Below are 19,145 nucleotides of genomic sequence, written 5' to 3' on the forward strand. Positions count from 1 at the left end.
AGGTTGCAGAGCTGGGCCGCGAGGTGGCGGATGGAGTTTAATGCGGAGAAGTGTGAGGTAATCCATTTCGGTAGGAATAACAGATGTGTTGAGTATAGGGCTAACGGGAGGACTTTGAATAGAGTGGAGGAGCAGAGGGATCTAGGTGTATGTGTACATAGATCCCTGAAAGTTGGGAATCAAGTAGATAAGGTTGTTAAGAAGGCGTACGGTGTCTTGGCGTTTATTGGTAGGGGGATTGAATTTAGGAGTCGCAGCGTCATGTTGCAACTGTACACAACTCTGGTGCGGCCGCACTTGGAGTACTGTGTGCAGTTCTGGTCCCCACATTACAGGAAGGATGTGGAGGCTTTGGAGAGGGTGCAGAGGAGGTTTACCAGGATGTTGCCTGGTATGCAGGGGAGGTCCTATGAGGAGAGTCTGAGGGATTTGGGGTTGTTTTCACTGGAAAGAAGGCGGCTAAGAGGGGATCTTATAGAGACATATAAGATGATTAGAGGTTTAGATAGGGTGGATGGTGATAGCCTGTTTCCTCGGATGGAGAAATCTAGCACGAGGGGGCATGGCTTTAAATTAAGGGGGGGTAGTTATAGGACGGATGTCAGGGGCAGGTTCTTTACCCAGAGGGTGGTGAGGGACTGGAATGCCCTGCCTGCTGCAGTTGTAAATGCGCCTAGTTTGGGGGCGTTTAAGAGATTGGTGGATAGGTTTATGGACGAAAAGGGATTGGTTTAGATTAGTGGGTCAATGTTTTTTTTTAAAAATAAGACTGGTCGGCGCAACATTGTGGGCCGAAGGGCCTGTTCCGCGCTGTAGTGTTCTATGTTCTATTTCCAGGGTTGCCCTGTCATGACTGCCATTTTTACCCATCCCACTCTGTGGACCAAAAATTTGAACTTCCGGAGCACATTTTCCTGGATCAAATTTCTGGAGTTTGGAATTGGCCCGATTCTGCACTCCCAAATCAGGAACGAAAATTCAGACCTTTATTTATTGGCTACCTTCAGGTGAGGGGGAAGGAGTTGCTGACAAGATCATGCTCAGCCTCTATTATACCGGTCACTTAGTTGCTCAGCAGATTATTCCATTCCTGTCAGGTATATGAATGAGAGAGGCGCTATAAACAAAAAAACACTCACCTCTGAGAAATTCAGCAGTAGAATCAATTGATCTGTCCTTGGGTTGTAAATAAGAAAAAAAAAATCAATCTCATTGAATGCATTGGATTGGCACCTAGCTCTGGATTCCAAACAATGTCACTGTCCCAGGGACCTGCCTCAAAAATCTACTGCAGATCCTCCTGACTGAAGAAGGAGAAATTGACTTGCTGGGAAATCTTGTACATGCCAAATCAATGTTGCTGGTGAGAAATCCCAAAGCGTTGCTGCAGACTTTATAAAAATTGCTACAAACCAATGACGGGACAGTTTGTATCCATTGGCTGGAGAGACGAGGGATCATTGACAAGAGTCAAGGCTGAAGCTTTCCAACCCTCTTCAGCAAGAAGTGCCGAGTGGATCATTAATCTTGGCCTCTTCCTGAGGGCTCCACCATCACAGATGCCAATGTTCAGCAATTTTGATTCAGTGCGCATGGTATCAAGAAATAGCTGGAGACTGGATACTACAAAGGCTCTGAGCCCAGAAAACAATCCAACAATAGTACTGAAGTTTTGTACTCCAGAAACATTTGCACCCCTAACTAGGTGTTCCAGTATACCCACAACACTAACATTTACCTAACAATATGGAAAACTGCTCAAATATGTCTTGTCCACAAAAAACAGGACAAATCCAATCATACCATCAGCTTCTCCTCATTCATCAGCAAAATGATGGAATGTGTCATGGCAATATCCTGCTCACTGATATGTTCATTTTGGGTTCTGACAGGATCACTCAACTCCTGATTTCATGACAGCCTTGGTCCAAACAAGACAAAAGAGCTGAGGGGAGGTGCCCTTGACATCAAGGCAGCACTTGAGGTTGTGGCATTGAAGTGACCAAGCAAAACTGGAATCAATGGAAACCAGGGGGAAGCTCTCTGCTGGTTGGAGTCAGACCTAGCACAAAGTCAGATGATTGTGGACGATGGAGGTCAATCATCCAGTCCCAGGATATCACTGCAGGAGTTTTTCAGAGCAATGTTCTATGCCTAATAATCTTCAACTGCTTATCAATGCCCTTCCCTCCATAAGATCAAAAGCGGGCATGTTTGCTGACAATTGTACAATATTCAGCACCATTTATGACTCCTCAGATATTGAAGCAGTCCATGCCAGCCTGCAACAAATCCTGGACAACATTCAGGTTTGGTGTGATAAGTGACAAGTAAAATTTGCACTATATAAGTGTCTGGCAATGACCACCTCAAACAAGAGAGTATCTAACAATCTCCCCTTGACATTCAATAGCATTATCATTGCTAAATCCTCCAATATCAACATCCTTGGAGTTACCGTTTTTGAGTATATTCATGACTGAAACTAACAGAATTTTGGATATTTAGTGAATCAAGGGATTTGGGAATAGGGCAAAATACTGGAGTTGAAATATATCTTTAAATAGTGAAGCAAGCTCAGGGGCTGTATGGTCTAGTTCTTTACCTGAACCTTGTGTTCTTATGCTTCTGTTCTAGGAAGAACCACAAGCTGCAGCTCTGTGGATGCAGTCAGGTCTGCTGGTCATCAATTAAACATTGCCATGCTACTATCATAATGGAAGAAAATACATAAGGGTAGCACAGTGGTTGGTACTACTGCCTCACAGCTGCAGGGACACAGATTCGATTCTGGCCTTGGGTGACTGTCTGTGTCGAGTTTACATGCTCTCCCTGTGTCTCCGGGTGCTGCAGTTTCCTCCCACAGTCCAAAAAATGTGCAGGTCAGGTGGATTGGCCATGCTAAATTGACCCTTAGTGTCAGAGGGAATAACAGGATTAATGCATGGGGTTACGGGGATGGGGCCAAAGAGGGATTGTTGTTGGTGCAGAACTAGTGGGCCAAATGGCCTCTTTCTGCACTGTAGGGATTCTATTCTATAGCAAAATTTGTTAAGTGGCAAATTGAATAGCCCAAAGTTCAGAACTGAAATGTACTTATTTAGATCAGGTCTTGTCATAGCCTAAATTGTTTAAGGCGAGGGGTGTCAGCACAGGGGGAAACATAACACATTTTTAACTTGGGTATTTTTCATCTTCCTTTGCTATAATCAATTTAAATTACTTTAAATTGGCATGAGTAAAGTAAATTAGGAATGAACTCATATACTTGAATTACATCATATTTGTCATGAATTTTAAAATGATGTGTAATTTTCAGGAGCACATATTTTGAACTACATTGAAAATAACATTGTAAATTAAAAGAAATATTCATTATCACAAGCAACACAAATATTTGGCGTATAATGACTATATCTATTGGAAGAAACATTCTAGTGTTTCAAATAATGATCATGATACCCCAAGATAATTTTACATTTGGAACATTGCTAGTTTATGGACATCTGGAACACTGGGAAGACCCCAAGTATTGTTTTATGAACATTGGTACACCTATGTTGTGCTTTGTTGATGAAAGTTGACACTGAAATGGGAGAGCTAAAATAAAGAGAAACAAACAATAGTAGAAGGCTTAGAAATCAAAAAGACAAAAAGGAACATTGACAGACAGACTACAAGGAGAGTCCAGGAGAAACTAAATGGTAACATTAAAACAGAAAGATATAGCAGTACAGGAACGGATATTATGGAAAACAAGAAGAATGACTGATATTGATATCAGCAGAAAATAGATTGTTCATGAAAGTACATCTTGTAATTTTTAAAAGATTGTAGATTTGTGGGAATGAAAGAAGCAGAAAAAATACTTTATTTGTTAAGGAAAACATTCGAGCCTAATCCAGAGAACATAGGTGTAGGTTAGAGGGAGACAATGGAATAGTGGTTATATTGCTGGACTAGTAATCCAGAGGGGATGTGGTTCCAAATTCCATTGTAGCTGATGGAATTTGAATTCAGCAAATAAATCTGGAATATAAACCTAGTCTCATAAATGGTAACCATAGCAACTATCACTGATTGTTGTAAAAACCCATCTGGTTCACTAATGTCCTTTTGGGAAGAAAATCTACCACCCTAACCTAGTTTACATTACTAGCCTTGCCAGTAATGTCCACATCCCAGGAAAGAATAAGGAAACAAAATAAAGGAATCAAACAAACTTGAGGCTTGGGAGTCTTCAGGTGGAATTTTCACGTCCCATCTACCATAGGCATTGTAGTAGGCAGGACAGAAATTTCGGAGGACCATGAAAATGTCCATTGACCTTGCATAGGAATTTCTGACCTTGGGGTGAGCGTGGCCAGAATATCCTGGCATTCAAGTGTGGACAAGACTGCTACTGAAGTCCGACTCGCTAAAATGGCACAGCTTTCTGAAGTAGGGAAAAGGTGAATGCATTTTGTACCTGAAGGGAAAGGGTTAATGGATTTTGTACATAGAATATGTCACAAACATAACCCTTCCTCATGGCTGATCTCCTTTAGCTTCTGGCATTAATATAAGTTATTTGTTCATGTATTACATGCTTTAACTCTCATTTTTATAAAGACCCATAGTTCAATATGGCTGTTATTTTGTAGACTTTGTATATCTTACCTATTTGTGTTAGTTGGACATCGTTACACAGATGATGGTTTACAATACTGACTTTTGACAGCTGCTGATGGCAGATCACGATACCGGCTTTTAACAGGAAGACCCCTGGTGAGGCAGCCGCGATTGCACAAGTAACTTCAAAGACAGGGATGCTGGTACTGCTGCAGAAGGGTTTTGAATCGTGACTGGATTGAAGCCTGTGTCATGACAGCAACTGCCAGCTGGACTGTAAATTGTGATTAAATCTGGGGCTGCATCACGACCAAGGAAGGAAGACCCAGAGTTCTGGCCAGAATGGGAAACTTGTGTCGTGATTGATACTAAGATTCATGATGTATAAATGTCCACTTGTGTTTGTGTTCTATGAGAGGTTTGGTAATCCCTGCTTCTCCCAAAGCTCTTGAATGAACACAAGAGCTTTGAAATAAAAACTACTGTATTTTGACTCACTAACAGTCTCAGAGGTATTATTTTACCTACAACATTTCCAGTAAAGTGCACCAGTAAGCTTCCTGCCAATTGGGTAGTTTTACCTGCACGATACATTAGGCCAAATCGATTGTAGGGTTATGCAGGATTTGTGGCCATTTTCCTTTGATACAACTTTTACCATGAAGGACAACAACAGCAATATCATAGGAATACTGTCACTTCCAAATTTCTATCCTAGTCACATGTCATCATCATTGTGGCTGCTTCATTATTATCTTTGAATTCCTTATCCACATCGTAGTGGGAATGCCATCACAAGGACTGCAAGGAGAAGACCTGGTACTACTTTCTCTGAGCAAGTGAAAAAGACCCAAAATTACCTAACCATATGACATGCATTTACTTTCAGCAAGGTGTAAATCTTACTGAGACCAGCTTGCATTGTGCAGCGCCATCTTAAAGTACTAGACATATAAGACCAAACAAGGCATATTGATCAAAGTATGTGGAAGGTTTTAGTTAAGCGATTTACTAACCATGTGGTTATTTCCCTCTTCAGGGACTCAATCTCAGTTCAGTATAGGTTAAAATTCCCCATCCTCGAAATTGCTTCTTTTTTTACCAATCATTTTACACATGGGTCAAAAGCAATAGTGTGTACATGTTCTGGGAGTTTCGAACAAAGCAAGAAAAATGGATATGTTTTAAATACCACAAGAATTGGAATGTGTTAAACAATTTTAAGAGCAGAAATCACTTTATGCTCAGGTAGGAAATTGATCTTCTTTATCACCTTTAGTAACTGACAATTTGCAGCTGTACTGCTGTTGTTACAGAAAAGAAATGAAAGATAGATCCAGTGGAGGTGTAAAGGGGAAAAGCAAAATCATCACTAGCAGCTAAAATCCAAAAATTAAGCGAGGTAATCACCACCATTTACATTCCCTTCATATTTTTGTCTATGACATCTTTGTCAATCTCCAACCTCCCAAGATAAACATTATCCTATTCTCTATTGCCTTTAGCTCTGATGAAGAGTCACTTAGACTCAAAATGTTAGCTCTATTCTCTCTCCACAGATGCTGTCAGACCTGCTAAGATTTTCCAGTATTTTCTGTTGTTTCGGATTCCACCATCCGCACTAATTTGCTGTTAACAAAAGAGCAGGCGGGGTAATGCTCTTTGTTGAATTGTTGAATTGTGTCGTCGGGAAGGGAGGAAAGTGGAAAGATGAGGCGCTGTTCTTCCAAGTTAATTTCATTGGAATGGCGTCAGAGGCCATGGACGACGAGGTCGGAGTGGGGGGGGGGGGGGTAACAGACACTTTGTGAAGTTTGATGTTGGGGGAAGCAGTCAGCCTTGCAGATGATTGCACCTCTTAATATTATTTTTCAATTCCTTCAAGGGATGTTGGCCAGCCAGCATTTATTGCCCATCCTCGAGAGCATTTGAGAATCAACCACACTGCTGTAGATCTACAATCCCATATAGGCCAGACCAGGTAAATGTGGCAGATTTCCTTCCCGAAAGAGCAATTCCACAACTTGAGTTTCTTTCTCTGGCCGGAGCCGGGGGGGGGCGGGGGGGGGGGGAAAGGAGAGACATGCAGCGCGTTCTGCCGCGAAGCCTCTCAACCTAACATGATGGTCGCGGCCGATGATTGACAATCGACGGAACCGTACAGAGTAGCGGCTTTATACAAAAGCGCCAATCAGAGTGAGGAGGGCGGGCTGACTCCGCCCCCTTTCACTACCCAGTGCAGGTGGTTTGGTAGACGCGTGCTGACGGTTTACTGAACTCCCCCCCCTCCCCGCCCTCTCTCCTGGCGAACGAGCGCTCGTGGCCTAGTGGCTCCAGTTATCACCAACTTACAACCAGCGAAGCAATTAGACCGGCGACAGCCGTCAATTTCCACTGGCTGACCGCCAAGGGGGGAGGGGGGGACCTCGTTTGTTTGTTTATTTATTAACATTACAACGGAGCCTGATTACGTTTTCTAAACCGTCTTGTTGCAGCGTTTTAGCCGTTTCGCGAGTTTAAAGCCGGCCGCCTGGACGGCGGTGTTGGTGGTCGAGGTTGAGGCCTTCATCAGGCGCTGGCGCTACTGGCATCTGTCCGCCGCGCTACCCGCAAGCTCGCCTTTGCCGTCTTGTGCCTCTCGCTTCCTCGGTGTGTTCGGCGGGACCCGGTCATGCCCGTGAGGAACAAGTCGAAGGCGTCGAGCAGGGATACGGTTCAGAATGTGGACAACTACACGGCGGCGGCCGCAGCAGTAGCAGACACCTTGGCGCAGGAGGTGGAATATAAACTGGAGACAAACCGCAGCGATCCCGACATTGTCAAATCCCCCAATGACCCCAAAGAATACAGGTAATGTCAACCTCTTTCCCCCCACTCGAGCCAGGCTGCTCACCCAGAGGGTCATCACTCCTCCAACGGTATATTCTCCTTCAATCAGATCTTCTGTCCTTCATTTTAAAGCATCTGAAGAATGAATTTTATTCCTAACCATTCATCCTTGGGGGGGGGGGGGGGAAGGAAGGCGAAACGGTCGCAGAGATACCCGGGAAGCTACTGCCTTGGAAAAGTTCTCTTATTTGGCAATTTGCAGCGAAAGTCTGAGAGCAAGTTGCGACCTTGTTTTCAGATGGGGGCAAATTGCATTTAGTCTCATCCTCATCGCATCTCGTTCACATTCAATAAATAGGGAAATGTACTGATGTGCGTAACAGGATTCTGGAACCATTATTTCAGCTAGGGTAGAAAATTGGTTACTTTTCACACGGAGAATGAAAGAAACAATAGTAAATAAATAGGTGGCACCTCCAGAACCTTGTGTTCCTGAATATGGAACATTGTCGAGGGACCTAGATGATACAGATTATTTGGAAACTAGTTTATCAACTATACCAAAAGATTTATTCTTTGCTACTTTGTGCAAAAAAATGATTCTCGAAATTAAAATGTTTGTAAGATATGATCACTATCTTCAGAAGTAATGGTTGACCTCACAGTTTTGCTTGTATCTATTTCCTGAGTTCAGTTGACACTTAGTTTATGATATGCATTGGTGGATGTTGAGCTTGAATACGATTGTTACATCTCCGATATTACCGTATGATAAATCGATTTTCACTCTTGCTGCACGTTTAATTTACTTCATCTGAAGGTTAATCAAAAAGTAAAAGGGTAATTTTAAATTGTTTAAACACAAATTAAGTTGAAACATGCAATTCAGAGTGGTTTCCTATGATGTCAGAATGAATGTTGTATGCCACATTAATCTACTTTGGGCCAGCCCTGACTTGGAAGATTTTAGGTTCAATTCTTTTGAGCACATGTAGTGACCTGACGTTTCAATATAGTACTAAAAGAGTGCCGCTGACAGACGTGTCATCTTCCAGATTCCATATTAAATCGAGGGCTTTCTTAATGGCTAAGAAGAAAATCCCATGGGAACAGCAGGAGAGTTCTCCTGTAGGCTGGCCAACATTTATCCCGTGAGCAACCCCAAAAGTACAAATAAATTGGCTATTTATCTTTATGGACGGCAGTGGGTCTGTTTTCTTAAATGACAATACATCTAAATTACTCAAAACTGCTGTGAAGTGCTTTTAGATTTCCTCAAGATGTAAAACGTGCTACGTAACTGCAAGTTTTTCCTTCATTATGATGTTATCAGCATAAAAAATATATTTTTACGGAGATTGTTATCCCTTGATGTACACGCCAATAATGTTGGATTGCTAGTGTAGTGGTTATGTTACTGGACTAGTAAGAAATCTCACCAACACCAGATTAAAGTCCAAACTACCCTGCCTTCAGGAGAACATTGATCACAACACAACACAACCCTACCACAGCAAGCTGTGCAAGACGTGCTGGATCATTGCCACATATGGCATCATCTTACATGAGAACACCATCCATCAGGTCTACAGTACATACTCTTGTGACTTGGCCAACATTGTCTACCTGATATGCTGCAGGCAAGGATGTCTGAGGCATGGCACATGGGGGAGACCATGCAGACGCTACAACAACAGATGAATGAACACCACTCAACAATCACCAGGCAGGGTCTTCCCTTCCAGTCGGGGAACATTTCTGCACTCATGGACGTTCGGCCTCTGATCTTCGGATAAGCATTCTCCAAGGCCTTCACGGCACGTGACAACGCAGAATCGCTGAGCAGAGGCTGATAGCAAGTTTTGCACACAAGAGGATGGCCTCAAACAGGATCTTAGATAATGTGGACGCACATCTCAACCCGTCTTTGACACTGCGTACGTTAACTGAGGCAAACTTTAAAGAAATTTTTAAAGTAGAAAGAGATTTGGCAGTTCTTGCATGTCCGTCAGTCAGCATGCACCAGGTGCTGCATTCCTGTGGCGCTGACGAATTTCTGCAGGGCGGCAGGGCTGATGTAACTGTCCGACCCTGCCTCAGATCCCCGCTGGCGACCGGGTGACATCGTCGGAGTCATGTGGCTGTCGGTTGGTGCTGGGGTTGCTGGCCGGTCTTCGTACTGGACGGTGTCAGCGTTCTTGTTCCTGCTCTGCGGAGTCGGGATCGCCGTGGCCGGAGTGTTGCCTCCATCGTCCGGATGGTGCTGCGATGGCGTCGGTTGTCTCTGTCACCTGTGGATCCAGCGCTGCTTTTAAATTGAGCCTCTTGCGGTTCTGTCGTCTGGCAGCTTTTCTCTCCTCGTCTGAGGAGACGTCACCACTCAAGGCTCTAGCTGCCACGGATTTCCTTTTCTGGATGTTTCTCCTGGATTTGACGCACTGTAAAAAGTCTGACACTGCCAGGGGCTCTCAGGATCTGTGCTCTCCTGTTCCATGGCCTCTGTGCCCTCTGCTGGTGGTGCTGACGATGCGTCCTCCTGCTGCACTGGGGGGTCCACTTGTCCTTCAGAAGCTTTCTCTGGGCCTGCTTCTGTACCGGTGGTCTTTTCCTCTGAGGTGGCAGGGGCGCTTGCCTTCTTCACTCCGCCTCTGGTGATCTGGGCATAAGTGACCTTCCGCTTGGGGCAGGCTCTGTAAACGTGGCCAGCCTCTCCACACAGGTTGCAACATTTGCTGTCTTTGCAGTCCTTTGTCGCCTGCCCCTCCTTCAAGCAGTTTTTGCAGAAGGTGGTGCTGCAGCTTGCGGCAAAATGGCCGGTTTTGCCGTAGATTCGGCACACTCGTGGCTGTCCCGCATAGTACAGAAAGCCTCGATTTCCCCCGATGGCAAAATTGGAGGGCGGGTGCAGGAGGCCTCCGTTGGGGTCAGTCTTGAGAGTCACTCTCACCTGTCTCTTACAGGTCCAGATCCCGTATTTGTCCATCACGTCCACACTCTCACCCTTCAGCTCTATGTACCTGGAGAGGAACGTCAGCACATCAGCCGCAGGGACGTAGGGGTTATGCATTTGGAACGTGATAACCCGGTTCGCTGGGACGGCACGGTGAACAGGGGCTCCGCTGTCAGGATGGAGAGGGGCCCCTCTTTGCCTTTCTCCTTGAGGGCTGTCAGGAACTTGAGGCACCCTGACAGGCTCCTGAAACTGACGTCCACGTAGGGCTGGTTGCTGTATTCAGCCACACCGTCGACGTCTGCTGCTTGGAACCCGCAGCACTCGAACAGTACCTTCTTCACGATGAAGTCGCGGCCCACGGGCGAGTCTCCTCCCGAAGCCTTCACCCGGATGGTGTTGGGCAGCCCGTGGCCTGTAGCTCTTGATGCAGCTGCAAGCCATAGCTTGAGAACACTGAGTCGTACTGTACCGGCGTTGGGTCCAAGCCAGAGGCTTGAAACCAGCATTAAGATCCACCAATAGCAGCAGAGCTCAAGTGTTGTAAACGGTCATCTGACGCTTGCTTCTTCAATCCACAACGCCCATCGAAATCCGATAGCTCCTTGCGAAATCCAAGCCCCAGGCTAAGAACAGATACTACACTTGATCTTAGTCAAAAGGCCGAACGGGATCTTGGGTTTATGTAACATTGTAACCCCCATGCCTTGCCTGGGCTTGCAAAATCTCACTAACTGCCCTGGCTGGAGACAATACAAACCTCTTTAAACTGTGCTTGGCCCTCTCTCCACTCAAATTGTACCTTTTTAAGACTTGATTACCTGTAAAGACTCGCATTCCAACCGTTATCATGTAAATTGAGTTTGTCTGTGTATGCCCTGTTTGTGAACACAGCTCCTCACCCACCTGAAGAAGGAGCCCAGATCTCGAAAGCTTGTGGCGTTTACTATCAAATAAATCTGTTGGACTCTAACTTGGTGTTGTGAGACTTTTTACTCTGTTTACCCCAGTCCAACGCTGGCATCTCCACAACTGGACTAGTAATCCAAGGAAGTGGATGAAAAGAAAATGGGTATTCAAATCCCAGTTTAGTTGTTTGAGAATTTTAACATGGTTTAAAATTTTAGAAAACTGGGACCAGTAAAAGTGACCTTTAAAGCTGTACGGTTGGCAACCCAATTAACTCACAAATATCCTTTAATTTGGTAAAGGAAAAATGCTGTTCTTGTCAGTAATTCTTTTAGATTCCTGAAGTAACATAGCCATATTGTTACAATGCAATTGTCCAGGTGAATATATAAATTCACACTTACAATATAGTTTTCCCTTTTAGTGTATAAAGTGTATACGAGTGTGATAGATCTATATCTTTGGTTACTCCAAGTGAGCATGGCAGTTCTGTTTTGTTGTTATGTTTTTGACAGGAATGCAGTAGATCCATGCAGGTCTGGCAGCATCTGCAGAGTTCACATTAACTCTGTTTTTTCCATCATTTTCTATCGCCTTCTCTTATCATTTTCTATATTTCAAATTCCAGCATCTGTGGTATTTTAATCATGTAATAGATCCAAATTGTTTAGTGCTGTTACTGAATTACTATAAATATTCCTTCAGTGGTGATACCCCTCCTTGTGACTATGATCTATATTGTTCAAATAACCTGCAGAAGTGAGTGTCATACCTTTGCAGAGCTTTGTATATAAATGTGACCCACATTGCTAGAGTGCCAACTGAGCATAATAGGTTATAATTCTTCATGAAGTCCAGAATTTTTGTCTGATTTCTTTTGACTCAGGATGTACCACTGGAAAGCAACAAGACTCTGCAAATATCTTAATGATCTGACAAACTGGGCAAAGCTCGAGCTGATTGTCAGCTGAAGGGTGGATGAGTGGGTGCATTTGTTTGAGGGGGCAGGGGTGTGTAAGCGGAAGTGGTTGACTGAGGGGCAGGGCATGGGAGCAAGCAACCCACATCTCTCTCATTCTGATGTTTACCTATGTTTGAGTCTGCTTCAAACTGTGCATAGCCCCTTGGTAAGCAAACACAAAGGGTGGGTTTTATGGCCTCACAGGAATGAGACCGGAAATTCATGCCCGAAGTCAATGGAGATTTCTGTTGTCGGACCATCATCCACTCCAATTCTGTGGCAGATGAGGTGGTAGAGTTCCGGCCCAAGTGTCTCTGTGTTGAGGTTCTACCCATTCTCAATATTGCTGTGGAACACTCCAAGCAGTTGGACTTTGCCGTAACAACATATGTTCCTTGTGGAAAAGTTTATGTAGAAAACACCTTTGATTACAAGACCATCTTGCAGTGGTCTGCACATAATGTCCAGAGGCCTTGTGGATAAAAGATCTTGTCATATGGTTCTCTGAGCAGATTGTCAAAATTTTAAGGCACTTTTTCAAGTTGAAATATTTTGTGATTTGCTTTTAGAAAATTTTATGTATGAAGTATGTTGTTGGGGAAATAAACAACATTGTGTCCCTGACAATTAACCAATAAAACACCAGCAGGTTCTGAAACTTAGTGCCAATTGATGCATTTGATTGCCAAGGATACCTGCACGCTACATGTGAAGCAAACTTGCCCCAGAAAGCTAAATCAAATAGTTTCAAGTCTAAAATGAAATCCAAGTGCTAGGAAAACTTGGCATGTCTGGAAGCATGTATGGTGAAAGGAGCAGAGTTAACATTTTGGATTAAATATGACTTCAGAAGGAATGCTGCCTGACCTGCTGAATATTTCCAGCACTTTCAGTTATTTTGGACTTCCAGCATCCGCTGTATTTTGTTTTTATTTTAGTTTCAAGTCTTAAGTTCCCCTTTAGCAGTGAGGATTGTTAATCGGGCCCAGTCAACTTCTCTGGTGCTCAAAATTAGCTATTACAAATGCACTTTTTTTCTGTCTTTTCTCACTCATCCAGTCTTTTTCCTCTTTCTTATTGTACCTGATGTGACATTCAATTCACTTACTTTAAGTTACACTTTTGTCTCAGTCTCTGCAGTGTTAATATCATTCATGAGTATAAGCTCTCAGTATATGAATTAAAATAAAATGTCAAGCAATGGTAAAATGAGATGGGATTACGAACAAATGAATGCTAACATTTTAGAGTTCTTTTGGTATGAAATATATTTTTATATGGAAAATTAATCCACTTTAAGATACACTTTCAAAATATATTTCAGATATATCCAACTGGAAAATGGTTTAAGTGCACTTTTAATCTCTGATTTGACTACTGGTGGAGCAGAAACGTCTGATTCGGACATGCAAATTGAGGAAGAGGAAAGTGATGATGACAGCTCTGAGAATGCTTCTGATGATGAATCAATAGAAGAATCTCTGGAAGATTTGGAATACAGTGAATTTAGAAGTATGAGTGGGCCGTGTGCTGAAAGCAAAAGGAATTCAGAAAAACAGGTAAAAATTTTCTTTTGCACTGAATCTTCGCTTGTAATTAAATTCTAGTGGCACTGGATTGTGAAAATCCTCATTCATGACCATTACAATCTGATGTGCTGCAAGAAATAGTGGAGATGATTAAGATGTCATTATAAAAAGAATTGAACTCAAAATATGCAAACATATTTAAATTTTACATTGCCCACGCCATTTCAAAGCACAAAACATTGTGACAATGAGAAATTAAGAAATATATAAATATTTCCATTCACCGTGCCCTCTTTCCTTTGAATTCACTGCCATCCTTGCCTCTGACTTTGATGGAGGGAAGGCAATTGATGATGCCCTGAGAATCTGCCGCTGTAATGTTCTGGGCTGAGATATTGGTCTCCATAAATTATGACTATTTTGCTTTGTGCGAACTGTAACTGCAATCAGTGCGGAATTTTCCTCTGATTCCAATCCAATTCCTTCTAATTTGAATTTTAATAGGGCTCTTTGATACCATACTTGGCCAAATATGGCCTTGCTGTCAAAGGCAGTCACTGGTCATCTTGCTTTTAGAATTCAGCCCTTTTGGTTTTCAGGGGCTCTTCAAAGGTGTAAAGTAATCCATTCGGGACATTTAAGAAACAAGAGACTAGGTGCTGAGCTTGCAGCCCAAGAATGCAACAATTAAATAGTTTTCCTTAATTCTACATGCAGCTCCCAGCATCCTCTTCCAATGGTTGATGTTAAAGCAAATTTAAGGCCTGGGAGGTTGGGCTGTTCTGGATTGACTGAACACTCCACTTTTTCTACATGTTGAAGCGTCTTTTTTTAAAGAAAACACATTCATTCTGTTGGGGTGGACTTCTTCCAACCAACCACAACTAACGACAGGAGACTCAGAGACAGTTTGCAAACATTTATCCATGATTCAAGTGGGAAGGGCACTGCCCCAGAGAAAATTCCAAAGTAGCACTCGCCTTTAGCATAGCACTCTTCACCAAGTCACAGATACACCGTGTTATACAGTTAGTCAGTACACAGAACATTGTTTAAAATCCTGATCTTGGTTACATTGGCTTGAGGGGAGGCAATGGGTTAGTGGTGTTGTCACTGGATTTGTAATCTAGAGATGCAGGGTAATGCTCTGGAGACCAAGGTTTGAATCCCACCGTGGCAGATGGTGAAGTTTGAATTCAATGAAGATCTGGAGCTAAAAGTTTAATGATGAAACCATTGTCACAAAAGCTCATCTGCTTCACTATTGTCCTTTAGGAAAGGAAGCCTGTCATTCATACCTGGCCTGGCCTGCATGTGACCTCCAGATCCACAGAAATGTGGTTAACTCTTAAGTGCCTTCAGGGATGAGCAATAAATTGCTGGCCCAGCCAATGTGTCCACATCTCTTGAACGAATACATTTTTGAAAAGTTTATTATTAAACCTTCAGCCAGAAGCAGGTCTATTATCTGCTCCAAACTAGAGATTATCTGCTCTTATGTAAACAACCAAGGGTGTTCTTGCTGATCTCTTTGGGTTGTGTATAGTTCACTCAGGGTAGAATCATTTGACTCGCATGTGCTGTTTATTCTAACGAAGGGGTGTTAGCTCTAACTCCTTTTTTACTAAATCTATTCACTTTCGCTAACACAGCCCAAAAAAAACCTCTTTGGCTGGGATTGGTTGATTCAATTGGCTGGATGGCTGACGTGAAACAATTGGGTTTTGATCGCTGTTCCTTCCTGGCTGAATTTGCGACCTGCTCCCTTGCCCAATCTATGGTGGAGATTGTGATGCTGTGGGTTAGACCTGCCTTTGGGCAGGGAACTTGAAGAAGGGTTGTTGTAACTAGGAGAAGGATGAAGGGCTTTAGATAGAGGACTTTATTTATAAATAGCTGAGAACAAGAGTCACCTCAGTATATCCTTCCCATAGGCTGCTAGGAATTGTTGCTCTCCCTCTTCTTCCTTCAATATTAAAACACACAACTCAAAGAATTGGTTGGGGCAGGGGGAAGAGAGAGAGAAGGAAAGTATCAACTATCCATATATTCTAAGGCTCTAAGAGAATTGTTACTGTCTCTCTCTCTCTCTTTGATTTGGGAACAGGCTTTTGTTTTTGTTTTCAATTCTTTCTGTCTCTCCTATGCTGTTGGTCCCAGTGCTCCATTTGCAGGTTTCTTCTCTCCTCAGTCTTTCTGTTCTTTATAGAATCATAGAATCCTACAGTGCAGAAGGAGGCCATTCAGCCCAATGAGTCAGCACCAACCACAATCCCACCCAGGCCCTATCTCCATAACCTCATGCATTTACCCTAGCTAGTTCCCCTGACACTAAGCAACAATTTAGCATAGCCAATCCACTTAACCTGCACATCCATGGACTGTGGGAGGAAACTGGAGCACCTGGAGGAAACCCACACAAACATAGGGAGAATGTGCAAACTTCACACAGTGACCCATGCTGGGAATTGAACCCTGGTGCTGTGAGGCAGCAGTGCTAACCACTGTGTCACCGTGCTGCAATGTCAGTGATATTTCAAGGAGGAATTTGCCCACTGATACCTCCATGTATTTTGAACCCTGACCTAGAGTCAAGTGGCCCTGACAGAACCCAGACATTGTTGTTGAGCAGATTATTGATAAATAACTGCTGTTTAGAAGCACTGTTGATAGCATCTTCCATCAATCTGTCAAAACTATTGACTATCCAAAAATCAACCTGGAACTCAAAGATAGAGTCCAGCTTTTTTTTTCGGTTGCTCTGCTGCAAGCTGTTTCTTAAACTCCACTCCCCTTCTTCGCTACGTTCAGCTCCTGTAACTGGTGTGAGGAACCCTTAGACTTCTTTGTCGTTGGGATTGAGACCATTGAATTGACTGTCTCTTGTTTCCTATCTCGCCTTTCAGCTCATTTTGTGCACCAGACTTGTCTCTTGCTTCATTGGTACTATTTCCACTAAACTGTTGATCGTCTATCTTCTCTTGTTGATTTGATTTATTGAATGTACTGGATACAGTGAAAAGTATCATTTCTTGCACACTATGCAGGCTTCTTGCTCCCATCTTAGATGATATTGCCACTGTTCTCTCTCCTTGCATCCGGTACCTCCATTCCTTCAAATCTGCCATCACTCCACTCCTCAAAAACATAGCCCTTGATCCTGCTGTCTTTATGAACTACTGCTCCATGTTCAGCCACCCTTTCCCTCTTCTCTCTCTCCCTTAAAAATCTTATCCCGTCCCCAATCTGTGTCCATAATTCCAAGATTCCAGATTTGAATCCCTCCAGTCAAGTTACATCTCTGCCACTGAAATGTTTTTATCAAAGTTACTAATGGCACCCTGTGTCACTGTGACAGAGGCAAATTATTTCTCCATGTCCTTCTTAATCTTTCCTTTGTCACAGTTGATCATGTCATCTTTCTCCAGTGCCTCACCCTTCTTGTCCAGGTATATGAGAAACACCTACATTCTTCCACTCTTTTTTTTCTAGCCAGTTGTAGCTTAGCGATCACTCGCTTGTTATTCTGCTACTGCTGTGTCTGATCTCTCCTTGCCCCCATCTCTTATCAACTACGTGTCACCCTCTGTCCTATTAATTTCTGTTTATTGGCTTATCATACCCTGCTTTACCTTGCCGCCACCTTTCGATTTCTTCTTTTGTTTCTAAACTGTCAGGTTATTTGTTTGTCTGGCATTGGTAGCAGAAATTTCCTCCAACCTCATTACTAAGAAGACCAAAGCTGTTGTCAGTCCCCGAGCCACTGGCTCCATTCTTCACCCTGGCAACTGAGGCTGAACTGGACAGTTCACAACCTTAGAATCATCTTTGAACCTGAGGTAAGCTTCCCACCATAGTTGCACCATCACGAAGATCATCTATTAGCACCTGTCCACCTTGCTTTAGCTTATTTGCTAAAGCCTGCCTTTGTCCATATTATTACCCCTAAAGTTTACTATTACAACATATTTTTGGCCAGTTTCCCTGTTCTATCCTTTTGTGGTCATGTGGACTCTAATGCTTTTGTCTTAACTTGCTTCTAAGTTTTTGTGCTCATGGACCTGGCATTGGTTTCCAGTTAAACAACGCCATGATGTTATAATTGTTTTCATCTCTCCTTACATGTGTAATCTCATCCTGCCCAACAGCCTTCTGGGATACCTTGCATCTCCAATTGCTGCTGTGCATTTCTAATTACAAATACTCTATCATTTGCATGTGTGCCCCCTGGATGAGTATTGTGCAATGAGGATTCATGACCTCATAGTGAAGGAGCCCCTAGGTAGCAGTGATCATAATGTGAGTGAATTTTACAATTCATCTCTGAGAGAAGAGTGAGTCTAAGATGATGTTTTAATCTGAAGTAAGGACAATTAAAAGGGTATGAAAACAGAGCTAGCAAAAGTAAATTGGCAATTTAAGTTAGGGGATGGGTTAATAAAGATGCAATGGCAGACATTTAAGGGACATTTCAGAATACACAGAACAGATACATTCCAACGAGAAACAAATATTGCAAGGAAAGGTGTTTAAGAAAGATAAAGATAGTATCAAACAACAAAGAACTTGTAATGTTGCCAAGATGGGTGGCAGGTCAGAGAATTGGATAGAATATACATGAACACAAGATATAGAAGCAGGAGTAGGCAACCAGATCTTTCAAGCCTGCCCCACCATTCAATACAATCATGGCTAATCTATGCCGGCCTCAAATTCTTCTGTGTACCATTTCCTCATAGCCCTCTATTCTTTGATCTAGTTTCAGAACATCACTGACAGATGCCGACAAGCAAGTTATCTGTATTTTCTCTAGTATGAAAGAAAGTAGAAAATTAACTGATTAATTTATGCTTACAACTAATTACATTAATTGTTTGTAGTCAGCAGCCGCTCTTTGTGTTGGGATTGGAAGTTTTAGTGATCCTGATGATCTTCCAGGACTGGCACATTTTTTGGAACACAGTGAGTTAAATCTTTTCACAGTTCATCTTTTATTATGTTTGGCACTAAACCCTTAAATATACTCATAGTATTATTGTGCTAATGCTAACAAAGATGTAGTAATTGATTTGGATACCATTTAATATGAGCTAATTGAGTTAACGTAACCAAATTTTTTTTGTCTATTGTTTGTCTGGGCAAGTTGATCTCGGATTTGTTTTGCACAAGTTATTCCTTTTAACCTACAGCAAGCTTACTGATATGTGAAATTGAGGTAAATTTGTGAAATTGCTTTCAAAATATTTGGTTGAATGTAGATTTACCAATGTGGACTTTCATGCTGTCAATGTATTTTTTAATTTGGGTTCTCAACCAAGTCTCCCCTATCTTCTCTTGAAGGTTTTGACTGCTTGCT

General features: G+C 42.8%; 1 protein-coding gene across 1 annotated transcript in view; it reads left to right on the top strand.

Moving 5' to 3' along the window:
- The first annotated feature begins 6,901 nt into the window (after positions 1-6,901).
- The window catches only part of LOC145347729 (nardilysin-like), a 97,787-nt gene continuing 85,543 nt past the window's right edge, over positions 6,902-19,145 (top strand). Inside the window, exons 1-3 of the mRNA XM_080195472.1 lie at positions 6,902-7,461; positions 13,585-13,819; positions 18,670-18,751. Of these exons, the coding sequence (XP_080051598.1) occupies positions 7,283-7,461; positions 13,585-13,819; positions 18,670-18,751 (496 nt within the window). The 5' untranslated portion in view covers positions 6,902-7,282. The remainder of the gene's footprint in view (positions 7,462-13,584; positions 13,820-18,669; positions 18,752-19,145) is intronic.

The sequence above is a fragment of the Carcharhinus amblyrhynchos genome, chromosome 9 (assembly GCF_965287045.1).
Source record: "Carcharhinus amblyrhynchos chromosome 9, sCarAmb.v2.hapA, whole genome shotgun sequence".
Lineage (NCBI taxonomy): Eukaryota > Metazoa > Chordata > Chondrichthyes > Carcharhiniformes > Carcharhinidae > Carcharhinus > Carcharhinus amblyrhynchos.